Genomic DNA, 27,030 nt, shown 5'->3' with positions numbered 1-27,030 from the left:
TCATTACATATTGGCTAGTCATCTATATCACTGGCCCCCTGTATTGGTTCCTTCCTGCCCAGAAGGAGAAAGAGCCAAATCTTCCCTTATAGTGATGTTTGTTATTAAATGTAAAACTTACTACATGTTACTTGTTGTTTATTTATTTATGTCTTTTGTTTTTGCCTTTTTCTCTTATGCAGTCATCTACAGCCAGGGACAAGGATGAGCAGGCTCTACCGGTAGGAAGCAGTGGCTCTGTCTGTACCTGTCCGTGTGCCTGTGGAGAGTGTGGGAGGGGGTGGGAGGAGGAGAGTTCATGTGCTCAACAAACCATCCTCCCCCTTGGGATACTTAAATGGCTTAATCTACCAGTATATATGTATATTCAGTCCTGTAATTAGTGTCAACTGTATTCTGATATTCACTGATACTCAAATTATTTATGAGACTAGATTTCAAAAAGTTTGAGTTCTCTCTTTTATTTGTCATAACCCTTTATATGACTTGAAAGAGTGAAATATTTCCAAATTGCATCCCATGGGATGTTGAGCTGATATTTGGGGACAGTGTGGGATCTAAAAATGCTTGATATCTATTTTTTATGTATCTGCATGCACTTAATTTTGGGTTGGAAATTTCTTTTGGTTCCATCAAAAGAAATGCTGCATGAGAGCTGTGTATTTAATATATACATAAGACCCAAAAAAATGCTTTAAGTTGTTCTACAGATAAAATTCTTTGTCAGTGAAGATCTCCCCAGCAAAGTTCTTCCAGTTTCCTAGAATGAGCATAGTAACAGTGATTATGACAAATTATTAACAACAAACACATTTTCCAGTGCCTATCCAATTAACACATCACATTCTGTAATGTGCAACATGGCAAGGGAATGACCTTCAGAGTTTTTGTGTTCAGCCTTCAAACAGTGATTACATTTCAACTCGATCCAAGTCTCTCAACCTTGCCCTAAAATATTTTGAACCTAAATCATCTAAATCAAATATTACAATGCATTAAAAAAAGTTACAGATTTTAAAGACTGATAAAACTAGTAATAAAGATACATATGACCCATCCATCCTCCTGTAGTGCTCAGTGCAAAGACTTAGGATATTCACTGAGAGCCCATCAGATATACCAGACCTGGACTATGGATACAGACCCAGTCTCTTCCTTTAAGAAACTCATGATCTATTTCACCATTGAGACACCAGTAATCTCCTCTGATTCTTCTTCAATCAGAGTTAGGAATATGATTTCTGATAGAATATCAGTTATGATAAAAATCACACCAAGAAATCCACGTTTCTCCATGTATCTCACACTGGCATTTTACCCATACTTCAAGTTACCGTGGATTTCACATTTGTTCCCAAATGTCTGGACCATGATTGTTAATAAGTTTTCTACAAAATAGGAGACCTCTGGGCACTGTCCAAATTAACCAAGTTAACCAGATTTCTTTAGCGTTACACTTAGTGGTCTAATGTGTATCTTAAAATGCTAAAGGTGGGTTGATCCAGGATATAGCGCTTGCCAAATATATTCGATTGTGAAGTCTCTTGGGGGACTCTTATTGGGAAGCCCCCTTGTGGATCTTGACTATGATGGAATAAATATTGGAAAACCCTATAATGTAGATAGTTTAGAGAGTTCATGGGAAATTGTATTTTATTTTTAGCTGGCCCCAGAAAAATTTCATGTCAGGATTTTTGGATCAGAAGTTCAATAAGCAATTAATTCCTTCGCATTACCTTACCTCGTTCCCTCTTAAATCTGGCTGTCTGTAAAGCTCAGCTGCTTCTAAAGTCTCTTCCCCTGTGAGAACTAGCACAAAACCAACCAAAGGGAGAGAAAGCAGTTCCTACTCAGGATAAAAATCCATCAAATCCTGAGGGTTTAGGGTGTCTTTTTTTAGATTGCATTTGAAGATGCCATGAAAAGAGTTTGTCAGTAACCTTATCTGTACAAGTTTTTTATTCTCCTCTTACCTGTCAGTTTCACCTCATTGGCCAAAGGGTCATAATAGTAGTTTATGCAAAAGGAGTCCCTCCCTTGGAAGTCAGGAGATTTTTTTCCTTCAAATCTTTCTTGATATAGAGCATAGGGCTTCATGAATTAGAACTGTGGCCCCCAGAGTAGAGATGAGGTTCCCCAGGAGATATGCGAGCTATTCCTTTGGGGAGCAAGGAGAAAAAATTAGCACCTCTATCACTTATTTTCTATATTTTTCTTCATAGTTTCTGTTTTTGCGAATGTTTTATAATAGATATGCTCATATTTTGGTATGTGTGGATATAGAGACAGAGATAGATACATACATGCATACTCAAAAACTTTACAGTTAGGGTGCACATCTAAACATTTTAGAGACCATCTACCAGTTCAGAAAACAAATTTTGAGAGGCACAAACCTGAGATCCACTTCTCTATTCTCCATTTTTTGTCTGTGTGACCCAGACATCTCATTTTACTTCTCTGAGACAGTTTCCAAATCTGTCTAAAGGGAAGAATGACCATATCTAGTTCTGAGGGCTCATTCTGAAGTTGCAATAAACTAGTGGAGGTGAAGCATATAGCACAATGACCATTAAGTAAGCTCCCAAAACAGGGGGGGTGGGTAGCAATTAATTCATTTAGGATGTGAGAAAGCCATTCCTTTGCAGGATTTGAAATGTACTTTGAATATCTTTTGGACCATAGAGTGTCATCATGTGACAGAAATGAGTGACTACCAGACTAAGTGAGATCTTATCTGTAATGCACTTGCCAATAGTTGCCAAGAACTAATAGCATCTTTGTCTGGTTTCTCTGCTCAGGCTAAGCCACGTCTCCAACGAGGTGGAAGTTCTGCCTCCCTCCACAACAGTCTCATGAGGAATAGCATCTTCCAGCTCATGATTCACACCCTTGACCCACTCGCTGAAGGTAAATGTCAGGCATTAGTTTGGGAGCTTGTTTTGGGGGAAAAAGGATGTAAAAAGGCTTCTTTTCAGAAAACATCTTTACGCTTCCATCACACAAGCCTGCCAGTGTCCTCGTGTGGAGCATCTGCCCTGGCCCCTTGGTGTGCTTTATCTGCAACAGCCTCAGTTCACAATTGGAGAGTTTTGTACCAGGAGTAGGATCTGAAGTCTGTGTACAGATTCTGTCTTTTGATGCCGGCAGCATAAAGAGTTTATTATGAGGCCGAGAAGACAAAAAGGGTTCTCTTCCTCCCAGCTGGAGTGACAATTCTCTTTCATCATCCCTCCTAAGTTCCCAAATGAAGTTGTATATGAAGATTAATTTTTAAAATTACATTTTTAAAAAAAGAGAGGGAGAAGAGAACTCTATGACTTTGGGCCATGAATATTTGGGGGAATGATGTTCACCGTAGAACACTGATATTGTCCTGATTCTTTGGCAGCTGGAGGGTGGTATGTGAGCTAAGCATCCAAAGAGCCTTCTCAAAGGTAACTGCTTAGGATCAGTCTCAAAAGGCCTGGTTCACCTCCTAGGGTAAATGAACCATTACAAAGAATCCAGTATTGTGTTCTTCAAGTTATACTCATTCATAATAAAGGCAGATTCATCCTGTTTCTTAACTTGCGTAACTGTCGTAAAAATTTGCTTTTCCAGTAAGTAGGTATCTTATGTGTCAAATAGATGTCAGAGGCTGTTAGCAAGGGGTTCAAATGTAAGCTAGTGTGTTCTCCCTTCATCTCTGGACCTTGTAATTGGGCCTGATATTACATGGGGACTAACAGGGATCATTGGAAGAGCATGGCCTGGGATGAGATTCTCAAATCATATCACATAAGTCAGAGCTCTTACCCAAAACAAAGCTTTGCTGAATAATTTCAAGGGTACAGGTCATCAAGAGATTCAGATGAAGGAAAGAAAATATGGGAACCTCAAGAACAGCTCCCCATATCCTGTCTTCCCTTATTAAATACACCTCCCACCCAGAATGATAGGTGAAGATCATGGGATCACCACTCACTACAAAGCATTTTGATTATGAAACATCCCCATTTTATACTTCGGAGAGTTATATAGTTGATGTGATATTCTCCAGGGAGCCCTGCTTCATAGGTACTGGGTCCTATTTACTAGAGGTAATCTTGAGCCAGGGGCATCCTGAATATCATTACTCTCTTAACCCAGAGGCCCACTAGATGAGGGAATTACACCTGGTCACTAGCCTTCTTTTTATTCCCCTGGGTCTCCCACCACCACCACCACCACCCCAGAGAAGGGAGCAAAGGGATGGCAGGCCAACTTCCTCCTAGCTGCTAAGCAGTTGTGTGACTTTGGGCAACTTTGAGCCTCTCTAGTACTTGGTTTCTTCATCTAGAGTAAGAGTTACCTTCATCTAACGTTTTACAGTTGATAAAGCATTTTCACACCTGTGAACTTAGGCTTCGTAATTCCTCTTCATAGCCAACATTATTATTCTAATTGTGTAAGATATCATACCACCCAAGTAGATCTCAATTTGGCCCCCTCTCTCTCTGCTAGCTGTTGATTCCAAGCCATCCTCATTGCTTCCTGGCTTCCTGTGGGGCCTTCCTAACTGGTTTCCTAGTGCCTCCTTGCCTCCTCCACTGCATATTTTTCACATGTCACTCCAAATAATCCTCTTAAAAAGTAAATCAAATTATGTCACTCCTACTTATAACCCACAGTGGCTTTCCATATGGCTCTTGGAAAAATTGTGAAATACTTCTCATGGTGTATATGATCTGCCTTTTCCCCCAAACTCAGTTTGACTCACTATGCTTTAGCCACAGAGGCCTTTCCATCTTCAGACAGGTACTCCTTTCCTGCCTTGGAATCTTTCCATGGGTTGTTACCCCCACCCAGAATCCTTTGCTTTCTCCCACTATCTTCCACTGCCCCTCCCCATTCTTTTTTTTTTTAACATTTTATTTATTTATTCATATGAAACACAGAGAGAGAGAGAGGCAGAGACATAGACAGAGGGAGAAGCAAGCTCCCTGAGGGGAGCCCAATGTGGGACTCTATCCCAGGACCCCGGGATCACAGCCTGAGCCAAAGGCAGACACTCAGCTACTGGGCCACCCAGATCCCCCTCCCACCCCATTCTTCAGCAAGCTGTCCACAGAACACTTCCCAGCCACCCAGTATAAGTCAGGGCCCCAATCCTCATCTCTCCGCGCACTCTTCATTTTCCCTATCACTCACATTATAATTTGCGTGATTGTTTGTTTACTGTCTCCTCTACGATGCAGTAAATTCTAGAACAGGAACTCTATTCTATTCACTAGTTTCCCCCTAAATTCTAGCGGAGTGCTGCTGAAACTCAAGAAAGATTAAGTAACGTGGCCAATGTCAGGCTTTTGACCTGATATTCATAGAATTTCAAAGCCCTCTAAAGCCCCATGGCTTGTATCTTGGTTATTTTGAGCCACCATCTTTCCTACCCCATCACCCTAAATAGGACCATATGAGCGAAGAACCATTTTATCTGCCCCAACGTGATTATGAGCAGGCAACTGAGTACATTTATTTTTTGCAAGGCAGTATTATGTAGTAATTAAGAGGACAGACTCCAGAGCCAAACTCTCTGACTGTAGATTTCAGCTCTGCATTTACTAGCTGTGTGACCTTGGACAAGTTATCTAATCTCTCTGTACCTCAGTTTCCTCATCTATAAAATCAGGATATCTATTGCATAGGGCTGTTGTAAGGATTAAAGGAGTGAATATACATAAAGCATTTAGCACACTGCCTAGCAGGTCATAAGTACCACATACAGGTTTAGAATCACTCTGTTTCATTATTTTGAAAATTAATGCATCATGTAATTCTTTTTTTTTTTTAGATTTTATTTATTTATTTATTTGAGGGAGAGAGAGAGTGAGTGGGGGGAAAGGCAGAGGGAGAAGGACATGACCTTGAGATCATGACCTGAGAGGAAACCAAGTCTGATGCTTCACCAACTGAACCACCCAAGTGCCCCGATTCTTTTTAATTTAAAATGTCCAAAAGGCTATAATAAATAAGTCTTTCTCCTCCATCAACCTCCCAATTTTCTTCAGTCTCCCAATTCTCCCCAGAGAAAACCACCCAGAAACCAATTCTCGGGGCTCATTCCAGAGATGGTTTATGAATATACAGCTCTATGTGTGCACACCCATGCGTGCGTGTGTATGTGTGTGTGTGTGTCTGTGTGTCTGTGTGTATCCTTGCCCACAGGTCCCAAAAATCTAAATTTCTCTGGTGTTTGTTTGGGAGAGTTCAGTCTCTGATAGGGCTTGTTTTTGTTCATCCTCATTCATAGAGGAGGTTATGCTTTGTTTCTGTGAGATAAGAGAAAGTGAATCTGGGTTTGTCTCGGAGTCGGGCCATCGGTGATTTTCCAAAACACCTGGCCCTTGTGGTGCTGTGTGCAATTAAAGTGTTTGTTCCTGCTATAGCAAGATGCGCCTTTGGAATCCAGCGCCTGCTTTCAAGGTGAAAACTCCCCCTGAAAGACGGGGAGCGCTCTAGTGGCGTGAATCTGAGAGAATGCTGAGAGCCATAATCATTTCTGGACTTGAGTGATTAGAAAATATGGAAAGCACTTCAATGCTTTAAAATTGCTCCATAGCACCCGGCCAAGAAAACAGATTGCTCTGGTATTTTTCCCCCAAAATTCACAATCATTTTCCATTCCAAGAACAGCCAAAAAAATTAACCCACGGCTCTCAGAAATAGTCATCTCTCTTTTAGTTTGCATCTAATCACTTGAATTCGCACGTCCTCGTGCCAAACTGTCACCTTTTAACAATATAGAGCATGCTGGTTACATCACCAGTTGATGGCTTGAACGCTGCAGTGGCTACCCTATTACACTGAAGGGCAGGTCACTGATGCTCCTGGCGTCCACATGGCATGCAGTGTTCACAGAGGGCAGTTTTCTGCTTCATCTGGAAACATCATCAGTGGCTTACAAAAAGACCTCTGTCCCTTGGTCTCATCTGTTCCGCTCAAGTGTTCCTGTCTTCCACAACCCAGTGATAGAGCCATTGCCTTAACTGGTGGTTGGTTTGGCCCCTGAGCCTGAGTCACCAGATCCATCAGTATCTGTGTTTCCCTTATCTATTGATATGTAACAAAGCATCCAAGAGGCAGGTGGCTTAGAAGCACCACGGTATTATTATTTGCTCCTGATTTCTTGCATCAGGAATTTGAACAGGGATCAGTGGGCTGATTCTTCTATTCCATGTGGTATTGATGGAGCTCATTTGATGTTATCCAGCTATTAGATGGTCTGATTAGAAGGTCCAGAAGGGCCTCACACTCACACCTGGCACCTTTGAAGGCACAACTGGAAGGCTGGGCTCAGCTGGAACTCCCTCTGACTCTTCATGTTGTCTCAGGGCCTTTCCACATGGTTGGATGCAGTGGCTCGGGGCTCCAAGAGCAAATCTCCCAAGAGGCCCAGGTATAAGCTGCAAGGTTTCCAGTGACCTAGCCTGAGAAGTCCCTGAATGTCACTTCTGCATTCTACCAATCAAGCTGTCACAAAGGCCAGCCCAGACTCTGGGACAGGAGGAGGAGACTTTGCCTCTCAGTGGAAGACACCAAAGAACTTGAAGCTACCTTTAATCTAACCCAGTCTGTTTTGGGGGCACATACCAATTGATCATTGATTGGTTCCTGTGTTCATTGGTGTGCTCTGAATAGACCACACTGTTGGGAAGGGACAGAGCCATAGTCAGCCTCCCTTGGATGAAGGTTTAGTCCAAAGCAAGACTGAACAGTGTCTTTCCAGGGCCACAAAATGAACAGAATATTGTTCATGAAAGAAAGGAATCTGCTTATAGCTTACATAAATGGTTGGAATAAGGAATTTGTTTCTTTCATAAGAAAGCCCTAGAAAGCTAGCATTATCAATTTTGGGGGTCACAGGATGGCTGTCTGAATTGATGTTTCTAATAAATTCAGTGTCTCATATTGATTTTAACATTTTCTTTAAACAAGCCATCATATTTACCCAGATATACATCTTTATGAACCTAAAATAAGGATGCTGGGTATAGCACTTTTAGGTTGGATAGCTTCTACTATCAATTTGTCTAAATATTAATACCACGAACTAATATTTGCAGAATTCTTACTATGACCCAGGCCCTATGCTGAGTGCTCTACATAAGCCGTCTCATGTGATCCTTACATTAGCCCTACTCCATCATTCAGAGAAGGACACCAAAGTGTAAAGAGATCATGTCTTGCCTCACCAAGTGATACAGGCAGTAAATGGCAGAGCCACAGTTTGAACCCTATATCTGCCAGACTCTAAACCTGTGTTTATGCTTCTTGATCTCTGCTGCCTTGGGTAATCTCATGTCCAACTCTGTGTTCCCTGTTGTCCTGGTGTAGATCCCAGCCCAAATAACAGGAGCTCTGACCAACCCCTGGACCAGTTATACACTCGGTTTGTAACATGTGAAATTCCCATACATACACCTTTGCAGCAAAGCCCGTCTTAGCCTTGACTCCTCCCATCACAGCCCCACACCGTGAGTTCCAGACATTCTCCTAGGCCCTCCATGCACCTTGACTCCTCCCTCAGCTGCCGCTCAAGTACATGTATTACTGTTGCTCTACCTGTCCAGGATGACATGGTACCCCATGGATAACCCTGCAGTTCCAGGAAAGGCCAATGACTGCATGATGGAATGGGGAGACTGATGGGGGAGGAGGCACACAGAATGCCATTAGAGATTGGCTCTATAGCTATGAGGAGGTCAGCCTGTGGTCCAAAAGTCAGTCTGCCTGGGTCCAAATCCTGACTCAACCTCTTGCTCTGAGACCTTCAGAAAGCTTCTCAATCTCATTGGGCCTCAGTTTTCTCACTTTTAAAATGGGGTAATGATAGCACCACCAGCATATGTTTATGATTCACATTGCTCCAGCTTTTAGTGCCTTGGTTTCTTCACCTGTAAAGGGTAATGATAGTTCTGCTATCAAACATGTATGGTGAACATTCAATACAATAGTATCCCCCCAAAAAAAAAAAAAATAGTATCCCCAAATCATTAAATTGGTGCTCACTGAGTGTAGGCAGTGATTTCCCAGTTAAAATTGTGTTCAGTGTCATGAAATAAAATCCAACTGCAGTGGGTTAATTTAAGAGGTTTCTCTAAGACTTGATTTTTTTTTTTTTGGAAAAGTTTTAGGTTCACAACATAATTGAGAGGAAGGTAAGAGATTTCCCATATACTGCTTACCCCCACACATGAACATCCTCCCTCATTATCAATGCCACTCACAAGTATGGTACCTTTGTTACCAGGAATGAACCTACAGTGACATTGTAATCACCCAAAGTCCATATTCACCTTAGGGTCCACTCTTGGTACTGTGTATTCTATGGGTTTAGGCAAATGAGAAATGACATATATCCATCATTATAATATCAAACCGAGTGTTTTCTTGCCCTAAAAATCCTCTGTGCTTTGCCTGCTCATGCTTCTCATATGTGCATGCACACACCCCTGGCAACCACTGGTCTTTTCACTGTCTCCATAGTTTTGCCTTTTCTAGACTGTCACAGAGTTGGAATTGTACAGTAGATAGCCTTTCCAGATTGGCCTTAATATTTTTTTAGGGTTTCCTTTCTCTTATTTAACCAGAAGCCCAATAGGAAGCAGTCCAAGGCTGGTCACATAGCTCCAGTCTGCCGTGAGGAACACAGTGTCCTTCCGTTTCTTCATTCTTCCATCCAGAGCTTGTTTCTCTCATCCTCATCTTCAGAAGAAGACAGCTGTTCCCCTTCAAATCCCCCCACCTATCATATCCTTATTCTGGGAAGAAGACAGTGCAGCTGTCTTTTTTTAATTGGAAGAACCTTAGTGTTCCCAGAAGCAGACTTCCACTTACACCACACAGGTCACAACAGAGCTATGTGACCACCCCAACTTACAAAGGAGCAAAAATGGGGCACTCTGCCTCCCCAAGCATGGAACTCCACGTAGATCCCAGTGAAGGTCAAATACGTTCCCTTCTTCTTCCTGTTCCTAGGAACCTTAATCCTCTCTTCTCGGGTGCCTGATTTACAAAGAAGAGATGTGATGTTCCCTTCTTTCTCCCTTTAAAGGGCTCTCTGTTGGCCCACAGGTCCAACTTTAATCCAGTGACCCCAGATCCTGCTCCGGAAAAGGCATGCCCCAAAACTTGCCATCTAAGAATCCTGGCTCCCCTAAAGTATCAGTAAAATCATGCCCAACCTCTGCTCAAAACCGTCTCACCAATGGTAAATACCCTGGTGCTTACCAAGGCCCTAAGGCCCCCGGAGCCCTGCCTGTCTTCCCTTCTCCCTTCCTTTCTGCCTTTCTCTGCTTTCCTCCCTCCCCCCTTCTCTCTTCCTCTCCCTTCCCACTTCTCTGGCTGCCCACCAGCTTCTTCTCACAAACTCCAAACACACTCTTGCGTCAGGGCTTTTGACATATTCCTTCTTCCCTCAGACATCCAAATACTCCCTGCCCTCCCTTCCTTCAAATCAGCCTTCATATGTCACCTGACCAGAGAGGCCTTATTCAATCAACCTTTGCAAAGTAGCAGGATCAAAATGATGATAATAAATCAGAGTTTCGGATCTTCCTTGACCTGCTTTATTATTTCTCTGTAATGCTCATCACCATGAATGTATTTGTGCATTGTTCACTGCCTGTCTCTCCCTCATATCTCTGACAGGACAGGACATGGGGCAGGCTGTATCTCCAGGGCCCAGCATACATATGGACCCCAATACAGATTTGTTGAATGCATTAGATGAGTGCTTGCCTTTATCATTTTTCTGCTGGAGAGCTCTCTGTCTGTAGCCATGTGGGCTATCTTAGCCCATGCCCGAGCAAAGGCTCTCTTTGGTTGGGACCACCTAAGTCCTCGTCAGTTGAGGGCTGTCCCTCCAATGGTGAATAGTAGTCATTTCTGCCATGGCCACCACTGTATCCCCTGCCTCTTGCATGGCACTGACATGAGGTAGATGCTCAGTCACTATTTGCTGGATGAGTGAATAAATCTCCCTCTGGTTCTGGCAATATTGCTATGGTGGGAAATGTTTGCTCTGTCTGCTGCCTTCTTTTTTCATTTTTGTTAAAGATTTTATTTATTCATGAGAGACACAGAGAGGCAGAGACATAGGCAGAGGGAGAAGCAGGCTTCCCTGGGGAGCCTGATGCAGAACTTGATCCCAGGACCCCGGGATCATGACCTGAGCCGAAGGGAGACACTCAACCACTGAGCCACCCAGGCATCCCTGTCTGTTGCCTTCCTGGTGAGTTCTGTTCACTTCCGCTTTTCTTTCCAAACTCTTGGTTCTCCTTTTTCATTTCCTTTTCCTTCCTTTGAGATAGCTTTGGCTCTTTTTCCCATTGCATTCCAGGGGCCTAATTTTCTATGTTCAAAGAATTACCATCATTCCGAAATTCTAAAAAGTTTATTTGAGTCTTTCATTCGTTTGTCAAAATCAAACACCTCTAAAATAGCTTCTACCACATAATGTTGTGTTAAACTGTGTGTGAGAAGGAAATCGCAAAAGGAGAAGCCCCTCATTCAATCTCTGTGGATTCGGGGATTATCTTCTACAGTTCCAGAAATTGCTCCTTCCTCGTAGAATTTTAAATGTGATTTACATTTTTTCATTGTAAAAACAACTTTATTAATAGCAAAATCTAACAAATAAGTACACCTGGTACCTTAGAAACACACAAGTGGAAATAATACTGGCCTACTGGGCTATAATTGAACTGAAGGATTATTTAACTACAGGGCTTGAGGCGGTTTAGAACAGCAGGGTCCCATGCCTGTATGTAATTCCCTTCGGGCTGTTTGTTGAGACAAAATCTTCAGAATCCCATAATGAAATGTCTGAAAATGACACTGTGCTCATACCTACCTTATTTGCTGTTAGACAGACAGACAGATGTTTCCCACTGTACATTCACTTCACGTTATCAGAGCCAATCTCACTGTTGTGACTTTCCAGCCAACACATTCATGTTACATTTATTCAGATTGGTTGGGGGAGCATCCTGGGAGCCTTTCTGTTGCCTTCCTGAAGGACAGTTTTGCTCCCTCCTTTCCCCCTCCAGTAGCTATTGTGACATCCCAGTGCCATCTGTCCTGTCTTTATCGGTCTGGCTCAGGCGGTGGGAGGTGAACGGGCAGCTTTGGTGACCTGAATTCCAGGACATCTCAATTGTAAAAGCCTCACAAATGAGTAGCAAATATCTCTTTTTCTCACTGTCTCCCCCCACAGGTTTTCAAACTTAAAAAAAAAAAAAAATCAGCAGAACCTTTTGCTCAAAAGAATTCCCACAGGGAAGAGTAAAAAAAATGTTTCAAACTGTTAGAACTGTTAAGAGTTCACTCATGTCAAATCCTTTAGCAACATGCCTGATTCAATACCCTTCCTCTAGATCAGCGAAAATCAACATAAAAGCAATGAAGACACCATTTACAAAATGCAACAAAGCCACCAACTACCAAGCGTTAACCCAAAGGAAATATTTAAGAACGTTATAGCGCAAACAATAAGTAATCGGTTCTGAAGAACATAGAAAATCTAAATAAATGTTGATTCATTATAGAGTTTTCAGTTCTCCCCAAATTAAACTCTAAATGCAACTCAACCCTGATTGAAATCCTGAGAAGATATTTCATGGGACTTCATCACTTGGTTTGTAAATTTATAGAGAACAAGCAAAAGAAGAGCACAGACACTTTTCTGAAGATGAACAAAAAGGGGAAAATGCCCATTAGAGATCAAAATGCAGCTCATAGATGCTCTGGTTGAAGTGCTTGGCAGGAAGGAGGAGAGGCTGGACCAGAGGCAGCAGGGGTCTCTCCAGGAATAGCAGTAAGATGTGAGAGCCACTGCCCCCATGGAATCTGTTCATCGCTCTCAGTGAAGCACTCTGGGGAAAGGAGAGGGGGCTTCCTGGGGCATTAGAACCACTTATTTGAAGGAACAAAGCCCTCAATCCTGAAGCAGTGAAAGCACACATTTATGGAGGCAACATCACGTTGTAACAAGTGCAGATGAATGAACCAAATTGGACCTCCATGTTGGGGTGCATAGAGTGCCGAGCACAGTGGTGGGCAGAGTTCTCAGGGTGTGAACCTGATGTCTTTTCCTAGAGAAAGTGAGCTTTGAGGGTGGTTCTTGGAGGAGGTGAGGAGCCTGGGCAGGCAGAGAAGAAGGCAGCAGTTTAAAGCGTTGGACCTCAGGGAGACTCAAAGAGAACCAAAACTATTGTCATTGATCCAACCACAATGGGGGCTCTTTGGGGATGAGCAGGCAAACAGGTGGCTCTGTGCTCCCTGAACGAACATTCTAGCAGTCTCTCCTTTCAGGGGGCACTAGGGCAGTGTGTGTGTGTGTGTGTGTGTGTGTGTGTCCATGTGTGTGTTGACCATACCTGTGCATGTGTGATTCAAGTGCAGGAAGGAAAGGGTCTTACAGATGGTGAAGAGCAAACACACAAGAGTAGAAGTTGGAAGTGCCTACTGTGTGCCACACACCTAATAGTCACCTTGGGTGATTCCCTCAATGGTGGCTATGGAAATTGTTGTATGTTTTACCTCTGAGTAAACTGAGGTGCACAATGACATTACTTGCTCATCATCACTTAGCTCCTAAGTTTATCCTCAGAGCCCGGATGCCTTCCATGCTCCCAGGGCTCCCACCTCTAGTCGCACATGTCCATCTCTTATCCACAGAGCCAAACACCTATTTTGTAAAACCATTCCAGTTCCTTAACATACATTGAGTGTTAACGTGAAGCTGACACTAAGATTTAAAACGTTCACTTGCTTGCTGAGTTTTCCTTTTTTTTCTCACCAAACAGTAGAACTTGTTATTTCCCTAGCTTCTATTTTTAAAAACAGCTTCAATATGAGTTTTCATAAATTGTCATTTGATCCCAGAAGCAAGTCATTTTCAGGCCTATTTCATTCAAAATGTGGGGAAGTTTTCCCTGAAAGGCAGTATTGTAACCTTTCTCTTTATCCCAAGTCATAGATCAGTTTAAATTAGCAAGAAAAATGTTTGTATCCAGCCTCGGTTGGTAAGTGAATAGGCAACAGGAGTGGAAATCTTCACTGGAGAAGAATAAAATCCAATCTACTGTCTGTGTTTTTAATAAGATGACAGTAGTTTAAATGCCTGGATAGAGGAAGACAGACTATTAATGCCTCTCACAGAGCAAGCACAGGGACAAGTCAAATAGCTCCTCTCTTTGGGAAATAATAAAGCATTACTCTTGGATTTGAACAGCAAAGATGGTTGAAATTGAATCTCTCTTTGGGTTGAACACATTATAAATAAGTTTCATTTGGGGCATGAAGGGAATGTGAATGACCTTATTGAAGTCAATGATTTTGAGGATGGAAGGGGGTTCTCTCTCTCTCTCTCTTGCTCTCTCTCTCTCAAGTTTGCTTTGAAGTAAAGGCCACAAAGAAATGTGGCCCAAGACCCAATTTTGATGGCACTTGAGTTTATACATAGCACAAAGAAGGGAAAAGACACAGAAGCATCCGTAATCTTGCAGATTCATCTCTGTTCTCTTGAACTTATCACATGCTCAAAAGATGCAGTTAGAAATCCTTCTGAGGGAAGGACTCAGAGTCCCAGGGAGAGCAAGCAGCTATCACAGGCATGAGGGTGTGGAGGACCAAAGGATGGAGGCAACCCCTGAAAATGCACTTTGATTTTACTGACAACTGCCCATTCCAAATGTGTGTTGATACATAAATACCATCTGTGATGTAAGAGCATTCAAAGGTGTTTTCTTCCAAATGAAACACTAAAGACACCTCTGCTTGTTTAATGAATGGCAAGGCCTCTCTTAATAAAGAGCAGGTTGGATGACTTGCATACAGTTAGGAGACAGTATGCTGTGATCGTAGCCAAAACTCTTCCCAGTTTGACTCTTGCATCTGGGTTGTGTGCTGTGTGGTGTGCTCACCTCTGGATGTTGATCATGTTGTAAATGCACATCCTCAAGCTACTGTCAGTCTGTTTCCCTCTGACCCCACGATATCAGATCCCCCAAGCCTGTTCCTCTCTCCTCAGTCACTACAAAGAATTTCCTCACCCCACACCAAACTGTCCTTTATACCTTGTCTAGAGGCTCAAATAAGACTATATGATACACATGCACCCGTGTCACACAGTCACTGACACACATTCACACACATATCAAGAGTCCAGCAAGATTGTCGTTTTTACGAAGCTTTTGGTCTATGTCAGATTGATTTCTTATTTGTGTGTGGATTCATGTATTCATTCATTCATGTACGATACACATTTCTATTGCAAGCTGATGTGAGTGTAGTGTAGTGATGTAGTGATGGAATAACCCATTGGGAAAGATGGTTCTTTACAAGCCCCCACTATAGATAAGTCTCTGGGTGAACAGTAGCCAGTGCTTATACTGGACTGGTTTAAACCTGGAAACCAGTTTAAACAATGTTGCTGCATCTGAGCTTCCCAGTGCATTGCAGTAACCCACATGGCTACTTCTGAGGTGGTGGTTTCCCTCTGACTTCCCAAGGCGGCAGCACTTAATCCCAAAGCAAGTGCAACTTTGCTTCAAAGCTACGGCCTTAGGCCAGAACAACCGTCATTGCCAGGAGTTCAAAATCATAGTGAGTCAGTTTCATTCCAGAAAACTATTTGTGATGAAAATGTTCCTCTGCCATTTCTAAAAAAACCTTACCCAGTTATTCACCTTCCTTTCCATGCATGCACCACATTTCCATTCATGATGTAATAGGTCATGCAGAGTTTCCTTGCTAGAAAAAAGTTTCAGAACCTTTTCTAGACTTCAGGAGTGTACACCATCTTCTTTATGCTAGTGAGGATCAGCAAAAAGGATCTGACCCTTGGAGTGTAACAGTAGGATCATCCAGTATGCCTGTTGAGATGGGCTTTCTCCCCTGCTAGGTGGGGACTCTTCCCCATGTAGAACTCTTCCCATCAGACTCATGGGAGGAGAAACATTGTGTAGTTGTTAGACCCGTTGTGAAACCAGCCACCTTGGTTCCAACCCCAGCTCTGCCACTTACTTGCTGCATGATCCTGGGCACGTTATTTAACTTCTCTCTAGCTCGGCTTCCTTTGTAAAACAGGGAAGATAATAATATCTATCCCTTAAGCCTATTAAGTATACTCACTACAGTGCTATTCATAGGGCATGCAGAACATTGCCTGGCACATCATTAGTTCCATGTAGATGTTTGTCAAATAAATTGCTCTCAGTTGTTTTTTTTTTTTTTCTTGCAATCAACATATTTCCAGGTACTTTTCAGTAAACCAGTATTAAGTTTTTGAATTATCTTTTCTCTATTTTCCCTTAAAAATAAGCCTATTTGTATGTGCCAATTTTTTAGATCCCATCATACCTTTTTGGCAGTCTGGCCTTTCGTGGAGCAAAAGCTATCCTGGAGCTGTATGGCTGTAGTTTATGTATTTACAAAGTTGTACAATAAGAAGGAAATTGGCGTGACATAGTACTTAACTCATTTCCTTCCAGAAAGTCCTGATTTCATCTGGGGTTCATAGCTTTCAGATGTTCAGCAGACTAAAAAAAAAAAAAATTCCTCTTCCTAACATATTGATAAAAATCTGGAAGAGCAATTACTGTATTAATTTTTTAGTCCTGCGGAAACATTGTTAGGTCACCATTTCTATCCATGGGGATTAGAAGGTCCTGTCATGCCTTGCCTCCTCCAACATCGTCAGATCTCTGGTCCACTGGCAGGCATTTGCTATTTGATCTAAGGTGTATAATGGACTATTTATGAAACATGTCTTCATCTCCTGCCCTATCTTCACATCTGGATTTTAAACTCACTTGTATAGTTCCACATTATACCATATGGCATTTAATTAGGCGTATTGGTAAATGGATTTACACTTAGATGAAATTTAGATGATTGCATAAATATTCTTTCTACTTTGAATTTGATCCTTTAAGGTCTTCATAACTTGGGGTGATTGTTTCTATTATGGTAGGGATCCAAATAATCAGTAAAGTGACATCCTGCACAATGCTGGAGTGCAAGATACATAATTATAAGGATAGCTTTTCTTTTCATCTCTTTCCACATTAGTGGCATTAATTTCTTGTTGTTTTCTCACTCTTTTTTCCCTCTTTTTCATCCTCTTCTCAAATTATTTTAACTTCTCAGATTTCTCTCTTATCCCTTGCCTTTTATCACCCTTCCTCCTCCCTTCCCCCCACTGAGATGGCTGGAGTTTTTTGTTTTGTTTTGTTTTTTCATTTTGTTGCTTTTTCTCTCCCTCTAGGATGCTTTTCTTGTGCGCTTTTCTATATTGTTTGATGCTCAGTACATCATAGGGTAGAAACTCAGCTGTGCTGACCCGTGGCTGAATATAATTTAGCACTGATTCTCTCTGCCTGGCAAATACCACTGACTCCAGCCAGGCTGCAAGATGGGATCCAGGAGAACATCCAAGTTGTTCTCTAGCCAGCATGCAGTATCCATTCTCTGCACCAGTGGTTTTTTCCACTTCCATTTCCAAGATGTCACCGCCATTTTGTCTTCTGTGTGCTGAGGACTCTACTGATGGTACTTTTGCACATGACGTAAATCCTCTTAAATTTACAGAGGCAGTGAAAGGGATTCCAAGAGTTGAGGCCACATACATCTTCCTCCCTGCAGAGACACTGAAAACAGAATAGTTGAAACTGCAGGGTTAGAACACTAAAATGGAAGGAACCATAGGCATCAGTACCAAAGGCAACTCAGCTGAAGAAGATCAACAGTGCACTATTAAATAGAGATCTAATTCAATTCAACAGCGTTTGAACACCTACAGAGTGCCAGGAACTCTGCTGGGTGCTGAAATTAACAAAATAAATAAGAGGATTCTTTGCCCTGTAGGGCAGAAAGCAAATAGGTTAAGGTACATTTGATGAACACACAACAAAAGTATGTACTTGGAACAGACACACAGGAGGACCTGACTCCCACTAGGGATGGGGGCCGTTCAGGGATGCCGCCTGCAGGAGGGAACCTCAGAACTGGGTTCTGAAGGATTGAATAAACTAGGAGACCTAATAAAAGTCCAACATGAAAAGTGCAGGATTCAGAGCTATCATATTTTGATTTTGTGTTTTGAAAGCATGACGCTGGAAAGTGTGAAAGGTAGGTGAGAGGTGTTGAGAGTAGACAGGAGGAGGTGAGAAAGATTGGGAATTGAGAGTTCAAATAAGACTATGGCAAGAGCCTCAGACTAAGGCAGGGGCAATGGGAATGGAGCAGGAAGGATGGAATTGAGTTTAGGGATGGAACTGATAGAGCTTCCGGACTGGTTGGGATGTGGGTGTTGCTTATGATGTGGAAGCATTAGCACCATCTGGGGCCCCACCCTGTGGATCTTGCTTACATGTAATATAGCCAAGCTCCTATGTCTGTGAAAGAAAGTGGGCCTGTCTAGACATGTACCACCTCAAGTCCTTTTTTTAAAAAGGAGGAGGGGGGACAGGAAAAGGGAATGGAATGTTTTGCCACTTTAAAGACTTAGTAATATATATGTCAGTATCCTGCACCCAAATTTGATAAGACTTAATCAGAAAATTTGTTTTGCTTGATTTCATGAATATAATCTTTCAATTTCCAGAGATGCAAAAATGTGCCCAAGATGTTATAAAATGTCATTAATGAAAACGTTAGCTTTCCTAACCCCTTACCTACACAGGAAAAAAAAAATTATCGAAAACATGTTTTAGAACCTTGCTATCAGAAGAGGTCAGACAGATTTTCTGAAATAAGAAATAAATTCCAAATGTTATACAGATGGTACCTGATACTGTGTGCTCTTTGCTATTCAAACTATAGTTTTTTACTATCTTTGACAATATCATTTTCTCCCTGGAGACTCCGCCTGAAAAAGAAGATACCAGAAAAAGTATTAAATATTCAGCCAAAACTCTGAATTGATGCCCACAGAGACCATTAGAATGACAATCACTGGAATAGGTAACATTTATTGAATACTTAATTTGTGCCAGACACTGTGTTAAGCATTTTATATAAATTAAGTCATTTAATTTTCACATCAACGCTATGAGATAGGAACTTCTATTATAGTCATTTAACATATAAGGATGGTGAAAGTTATAATAGTTACATAATAAGAAGTGATTGATGGAGCCATGTTCAAATCCAGATTTGTTGGACCCCAGAACTCACTCTTTTAACATTGGATGTATCCACTTTGCTATACAGTTGAAGTCCCTTTTGAATGATCCTTTTGAAAGTCAAAACTTAAAGGTGTTTATAATATCTCTTTGCCTGAGCTGGACATTCTTTAAATAATGCCAGCAGCCCCCATGTACTTGATGTCAGATTATACAAAAGAATATGACCTTCATAGACTTCCTTTGGCATGATGTAATTGGCCATTATTTTTGTCATTCTTTTCCTTTCACCTGTTTCTCCTCCAATATAAGCTTGTGAAATGGATGTTAGAACAAGTTTCTAATACTAGGTCAGTTATTGTTACTTACTATGTTAGCCTGGATATTCATTACTCACTGAGCTTTGGCACAATCATAGAATGATGGCTCCCATTGATGGAACACTTCCAATGTCCCAGGCATCGAGTAAAGCCCCTGACAACAACACAATAGGGAGTACTAGAATTAGCCCCATTATAGATAGGTAAACTAAGGAGTATTTTATTACAAAGTCACATATCTAATAAGAATTAAAGTCTGGATTAGAACTCACATCCATTGACTCTAAAACATACTGTACTGCAAGATCGCCATGTTCTGCATCATGGTGAGGTCTCTTGATAACAGATTCATGCTGATTTTGAAAAGAGCAGAAGAATGCTATCCATTTAAAGGAAAACCAATAGATGCCTTAAAGCCATATTAATGCCTACCATGTTTTTTTAATGAATAATATGTGCCAATTACATGTTAAGTACCTCTAGTCCTCACCACAACCCTACAAGACAACTATTACTGTTTCCATTTTATGTAAGTATAGGAATGGAGTATCAGAGAGGTTCGGTAACATGCCCAAAGTCTCATGGCTAGTATGTGGCAGACCCAGTTGTCAAGTCAAGGTCCATAGAGCTCCAAACTCAAAGATATAGTTTTAGGCTGTATCATCACTTGCTTTTCTCCATCCCTTCGGGGAGAAAAACATTCTGACAAAGTATCAGTATTTAAAATTATGTTAAAGTTGTCATTGAGATTTTTAATTACACAATTAAAGGGATACTCATAAAAACCCAGGAAATCTTTTTTTAACCACACTGTTTTGGGTTGATCCTCTTGCATAGGTTTCTCACTGTTTTTCTTTAAAAATCCTTTCCAGAAACCTGCTTGCTCTGTCCTATACTCTCTCTCCTGCCCCCAACCCACCTCAAAAGGAAAGCAACAGAACAGCACATCCAGGTCCCATTTTTCTTGTTTGATCATCCAGAGCATGTAAATTACAGTGAAATATGGCCTGAGTCAGCTCCTCACAGGATGGAAATCAGTAACCATTGATATTGCTAAGCAACACCGCAGAGGAGCAAGGCTGCAAATTAGGTGACAAATTTATAAGAAGTCGGAGTATCTGGGGACTCACTTGGGCATTTCATTATGGACCATCTGGATGATCCACAGTGATGACCACACATTATTGTTCACCGTTCGAGGATGATAATTCCCATGTAATTATGGCACCTCCCTCTGTGGTTCTAACTAGCCTCTCAGAACCTTTCACTATATTTTTCATAATCCAGACAGTTCCTTGCAAGATAATTGGGAACAGTTACACCTAATGGGCAACTTCCATTCTTTCCCAAAATAAGATTTGAAACAAAACATAAATGATGCCACTCCATTGGCTTGTGTGAAGGCAGAGCCAGCTGGGCAAGAACATACATACAGGAGGGAGTTAGTCACAGGATGCTAGCAGCTCCATGGGCCTGACATGGGCTCCACCTTGGTGATCCCAGAGGAGCTGGAGGTGATGAGGTTCAATTTGCCCCTAAGCCAGAGATGAGCAGACTGTGGTACGTACACCAGGTGAACTTTGTTAGCTTCGAGAGAGACAAGGAAGTGAGCCCAAGTCCTTGACTCTCTGGAGAAGACTTGCCTAGCAAGGACCCCTCCCAGTTCCAACGGCCAAGCTGGTTTCATTTGTTCTTTCATTCATCCAACTAATATTTATAAGAATTTGACCAAGCAACCTGATTTTAACCCAAAGATTACAAATTGATGAGCCAAATATGAGCCAGGTGGTGTTTTGTTTTGTCATTGCTGTTTTGTTGTTTTGTTTTGTTTTTTGAGAGAGAGCACCAGCAGAGAGTGGAAGGAATCTCAAGCAGACTCCCCACTGAGCGTAGAGTCTGACATGGGGCTTGGTCTCTAGACCTTGAGATCATGACCAGAACTGATATCAAGAGTCAGGCAGTTAACAGACTCAGCCACCCAGATGACCTTCTAGGTGGTGTTTTTTAATTTGGAATTTGTTGCAACATTTTTTTAAAGACTTTATTTATTCATGAGAGACACAGAGAAAGAGGCAGAGACATAGAGGGAGAAGCAGGCTCCTTGCAGGGAGCATGATGTGGACTCAATCCCAGAACCCTGGGATCATGACCTGAGCCAAAGGCAGATGCTCAACCACTGAGCCACCTAGGTGCCCCCATTGCCAATGTTTAAAAAGCAGGAATTTTCATGTAAAAATCCAGGTATCTGGCTTCCCTTGAATAATCAGCAGATCTTTCAACACTGTACCCACGTTTCCACATGGAGCTGGAGGTGCATGGCCATTGCCCATTTTTAAGCATGCACTGTCCAGGTGTCCATAATCACACCACTCCCTGTCCTTGTCTCCAGCCCACTCTGCTCACATCCCTACCTGGCGCCTGTGGCTCATTCATGCCTTGTCAGAATGCTTCTGTGCTCAGACACAGGCCAGATGCTGGGACCGTTCTGACTCCAGATTTGGCTGGTGATGTAACATCAGTGTTTGCTGGGAGCTGGGGCCTCAGAATGATGTCAGCAGCTGGACGTTAACAAGGAAATATACAGAGTGGGGTGACAGAAACATCAGCAGTAACAAACTAGTGTGGCCAGGTTTGCAGGAAGCAAAGGGTATTTCACAAAGGGGCTAGATTCAACGGGCATGAAAATCAGGTGATAAATTTGTGAGCAGTCTGTTCAGAAATCCTACTTTCAACTCAATAGCTGATGGAAGTCTGTGCCCCAGTTCAACCCTTTATTTTCATTTGCACAGTTCTTGCCTGGCATCCAAAAGCCTAAGTGAGAGGTTTTCATCTCGCAGAAGAAAAAGAAGCACTCATTAGCATAGAAAGGGGAGAGAGAGTCAGATGTGAAGGAACTCCATAGAGCAAAGGCCTCTCTGTTAACACCTTGTGTGTGACATCCATGTGTTGCCATGTGTAAGAGTACAGCTGTCCCTGGGCAAGTGTGTACATATTAGGAACTCTTTGGGAAGCTTAACACATGAACATCAGTGTCCGTCCACCCTCCCACCCCCCACCACGGAATGGTAAGCAGAAACTTCGGCTGTGAGTCAGTACTTTGAAAGCCTCTTTTGAGTGAGAATTTGAAGGTTAAAATATTCCTTTCCTTCTGACTTGAATAGGAAGTGAGGACTCATGGCTGTTTCCTCATTTAACCTCAGTCTCTCCAAGTTTATTTTTAAGTTTAAAAAGTTACTTGCATTAGCATGAATTTGATATAAAAGAATAATGACCAAAAAAAGCCTTTTAATGGGAAGCAATTAATTGTGGTGGCTTGTGCAGCCCGCCCCCCCCCCGCTTTTTTTGAGGTGAAATGAAACCAAAGCTTTCAATTGCACTGTATTGGAAACTACCTTTTAACTCAGAACTCGTGCTTATTGTGATGCAAGTTTTTCACAGGAAAAGACAAGAGAAAAAAGGTAAGGCCAGATATACTGCAAGAAACTTAAAAATTATATAGATCCACAAATATAAATGCTACATTTATGTTGGGGAGTGGGATGGGAAATTACAAATACTCAACTGTCATCCCCCCCTCCCATTCACAACATTTCAATAATAAAAATAAATTCACAAGCTTAAAAAAAAAAAAAAAGCCACCTCAGGCTGAAACTGCAAAACATGGCTCTGGAAGTTAGCCAGGGCAGCCTTTACCAAACTGAAAGTTTTTCTTTAGATGGTTTTCCTTGTGTTTAAGAGAAGAAGTCTAGGGGTTTTGTTGACTTGCACATGGCAAGCATTGGTGCCCACCCTCAGAGATGATCAGAGCTTGAATAGGATTCAGCAACCTCTTGCTAGGCCAAGTTGATGTTCATGTTGGACCTTTGGCAGACAGTGAAGAGGGGTACTAGTTACTAAAGATGTCTGTGCCACCCCAGTGCAAAGTGCTTTATATGCTTGTCCTCATCTGATCCTCCAAAAACCCTCCTGAGAATAGGTATTTATTGTTCTCGTCTTTATTTTTTTAAAGATATATTTATTTATTTTAGAGAGAGACAAAGCATGAACAGGAAAAGGGGCAGAGGGAGAGGGAGAGAGAATCCTCAAGCAGACTCCCGACTGAGCGTGGAGGCTGGTGCAGGACTCAATCCCAGAACCCTGAGTACATGACCTGAGCCAAAATCAGGAGTCAGATAGTAGACCAACTGAGCCACCCAGGCACCCTGTTCTTGGCCCCATTTTAACTGAAGAAGAGTTTGAGACTCAGAGAGGATCACCGGGCTCATAAGTAGTAGAGCCACTACTTTGACTTAGCCAGCTTGTCTATCTCACTCAGAAGCATTCTTAACCTTGATAATGATGTCATGGCATCTGTGCCTGCCTTCCTAACTTCAGCTTCTAGGGAAGTTCAACAAACCAAAGCATCCTAAACCTCACTGTCATTTGGGAGCTGTGCATTTATATGTTTTATTTAAGAAATGTGAAGAGAGTGTTGATAAGAGAAAAGCACTGTTCTAGGTTCTCTTGGAAGAGATCTAAGAGGAAGAGGATCTCGGTCTCCAACATGTGGACATCCTACTTGGAGACACTGGCTTGTGTGCAAATATTAGAAGGGAAGGTGCCTAGGTCCCGAGTAGAACACAGGTGGTCAGATGGATGATAGGTCATGTGCTATCCCATAAGTAGTAGAGCCACTGCGGGTAAAGGGGAGCCTGGGGGGCAATCCGGGGTAATCCGTGAGTGGGTGCCAGCCGTGCGCTGACCCCTGCGACCCCCGTTGCCATGTCTCGCAAAATCGAGGAAATCAAGGACTTCTTGCTGACAGCCCAGCGAAGGACGCCAAATCCATCAAGATCAAGAAGAATAAGGATAATGTGAAGTTTAAAGTTCGATGCAGCCGATATCTTTATACTTTGGTCATCACAGACAAATAGAGGGCAGAGAAACTCAAGCAGTCTCTGCCCCCAGGTTTGTCAGTGAAGGAGCTAAAATGAACCTGGCCCACTGATTTGAACTGTATTAAAATTTTTAAAATTCTTTAAAAAAAAAAAAAAGCCATGGTTATGGTCCATGTTTTGACATTCTCCATAGATCTGAGAGGAGAGGACTGAGGAAGAAATTTCTTTTACATGCAGGTCCCAACATAGTAGAATAGCTTTTGTAGTTGAGCAACAAATGGCAATTTAAAACCTCTTTAAGTAGTGTTGAATTTGTTTTAACAAACCTGTATAAAATACCAAATTCTCTAACTGCTCTGCTCCATGTCCCCATGGGTTCTACCTCACTCTTCTTTTTTTTTTTTTTTTTTTTTTAAATTTTATTTATTTATGATAGTCATCACAGAGAGAGAGAGGCAGAGACATAGGCAGAGGGAGAAGCAGGCTCCATGCAGGGAGCCTGACGTGGGATTCGATCCTGGGTCTCCAGGATCGCGCCCTGGGCCAAAGGCAGGCGCTAAACCGCTGCGCCACCCAGGGATCCCTACCTCACTCTTCTTGATGGAGCTTGTGGTAGTGAAGCTGCCCCTTACTATGGCTTAGTCAGTGTTATTATCTCATCTATCTCACCTTTACCACAACTTTATGGGATTAATATATTTATGCCTCTTACAGCTGAGGACACCGAGGCTTGGAGAGGTCAAGCAATTTGCTCAAAGTCACACAGCTAATAAGTGGCAAATCACAGATTCAAGTCTACACCCTGGTTTCAAAGCCCATGTCCTTAATTTCCATTTGCTACTGAAAATAATCCTTCCATGGGTTGATCTAATTCAGTATCTGCACACACCTTCTGGTGTGTAGTAAAGGCAACTTTACTGAGAGACTACCTTTGTATGAGAATGCCTTAATTTTTAGGTCTTCCACATTCAAACCAATACCAAAAATAAAGAAGCTCCTTGACTTAAAAAAATAAGTAATCATTTTTTTCCTATAGCTAACATTTAAGTAATAAATACTTGTTCTCACTGATTCCCCACCCCCTCTATTTTTCATTCTAATAAAATAAACCCAGCATAGATGCTTCTATTGACTTTCTGGCTTATATATCAGAATTTGAGGCCTGAAAGGTGAGAAGTCACTTTTCTCCTGCTCCTGTCTGGGGAGATTTGCTGAAAAGGGGGTTGAAAATACCAAAGGCCTCAAAAGTGGAGCTGAGAAAGTCGGTGTTGGAAGGAGAAATCTGTACCCATACTGTTCCTTTTTTTTTTTTAAGACTTTATTTATTTATTCATAAGAGATGCACAGAGAGAGGCAGAGACACAGATAGAGGGAGAAGCAGGCTCCCCATAGGGAGCCCAATGCGGGGGGGTGGGGGTGGGGGTTGATTTGGCTCAATCCCAGGACTCCAGGATCACACCCTGAGGCAAAGGCAGACACTCAACAGCTGAGCCACCCAGAGGTCCCAACCCATGCTATTCTTAAGAAAGGAGATCAGGGGCCTCAAAAACTAGCTCTTATTCACAGATTCTTTGATCCTGAAGATAAGACCCTTCCCTTGACTCACCAATCATGAAGTGTGGACAGGAATCAGAAGGTACCTTAAAGCAGGTCGTTATGTTGCAGGACCTGGAAAGAAGTGGATGGAAGAATGACAAAAGGCTCCATCCGTCCTAGAGAGCTGGGAGCATGGATGCCGGTGGCCGCAACTATCCAAATAGTGTGAAAGGAAGTGTGGTCACCATGACAGGCAGCATTCAGATCGGCTTACAGGCTCAACTCCAACACCAAACACTGGGTTCTGGAATTTTTTCTTAGGCTGTGTGGGCTTCTTAAAGAAATGTTGCAGTGAAGAGACACCAGGTGGTACCCAGGATGATATTCACTGGTGATTCATCTCTCTTCCGATCCTCTCTGCCTCTTGCTCAGTTGATATGATAGATATTGCTAGTGGAGATTAAACATCCCTCTCTTGAACTCCCTCACTTCCTCCTATCCCATAGAAATTCCACTTGGATGAGGCTGTGTTGGAATCCTAATCCAATAGTGTAATGGTACCTTGGTTAGTCTCTGTGGGAAGTGTGCTGACTGAAGCCATTTCCCCTAGAAGGTGAGTTTTCATTCATGCCTCTTAGGCCCTCTCAGGCCATGGTGGCTGAGACCACTCTCTGTGAGGCATCCATGGTCTGTAGGATACCAGCCAGGTGCATGATGTGCTCTGGCTGACATATGCATGTCGTGTTCATCCTAGTTGCATGCCACACCCCTCTTCCTGCACCCCCTGAGGCCCTGGTTCAGGAATGAGAGCCACTACCTCTTGGAGATGCAACCCTACCGACTCCAGGATGCTGTCTTGAACATCTGAAAACATGGGAACACTGAGCCTAGCATCTCACCATCCCTTCGCAGTATGCATTAAAGACTATTCTAACAGGGTCGTTTCCTTCCCATTCTTTTCTGCCTTTGCCTCAGTAAGCAACAAATATGATTCTCTTCCCTGGGGAGGATCTTCTTCCCTTGCCTTCCTTCCTCACTGTGCTTTGAGTTGCTATGTCTCCTGTTGTTCTTTGGCTTTTCACTACTTTTATTCCTTCTCTTCCACCATCTTTAGCTTCATTTTTGGTACGTTCTACTCAGTTCTTA

General features: G+C 42.3%; 1 protein-coding gene, 1 long non-coding RNA gene and 1 pseudogene across 4 annotated transcripts in view; 2 read left to right on the top strand and 1 right to left on the bottom strand.

Annotated features, from left to right (window-relative positions):
• SLC24A2 (solute carrier family 24 member 2) overlaps window positions 1-27,030 on the top strand; it is a 244,809-nt gene that overhangs the window by 145,150 nt on the left and 72,629 nt on the right. For all 3 annotated transcript variants that reach the window (XM_072841506.1, XM_072841504.1, XM_072841505.1), the window contains exons 3-4: window positions 183-221; window positions 2,802-2,910. In XM_072841506.1, the coding sequence (XP_072697607.1) occupies window positions 183-221; window positions 2,802-2,910 (148 nt within the window). The remainder of the gene's footprint in view (window positions 1-182; window positions 222-2,801; window positions 2,911-27,030) is intronic.
• Window positions 14,521-26,400, bottom strand: LOC140641513 (uncharacterized). Its single transcript, XR_012038030.1, has 4 exons — window positions 25,955-26,400; window positions 19,521-19,625; window positions 18,815-18,895; window positions 14,521-17,675 (listed from the first exon to the last, which is right to left on the bottom strand). It is a non-coding gene; the product is annotated as an uncharacterized lncRNA (long non-coding RNA).
• LOC140641505 (large ribosomal subunit protein eL38 pseudogene) lies at window positions 23,733-24,494 on the top strand (annotated as a pseudogene).

The sequence above is a fragment of the Canis lupus genome, chromosome 10, assembly GCF_048164855.1.
Source record: "Canis lupus baileyi chromosome 10, mCanLup2.hap1, whole genome shotgun sequence".
NCBI classification, from domain to species: Eukaryota; Metazoa; Chordata; class Mammalia; order Carnivora; family Canidae; genus Canis; species Canis lupus.
Note: the sequence above shows the minus strand (reverse complement) of the source record. Positions and strands in the feature narration are given on the sequence as shown.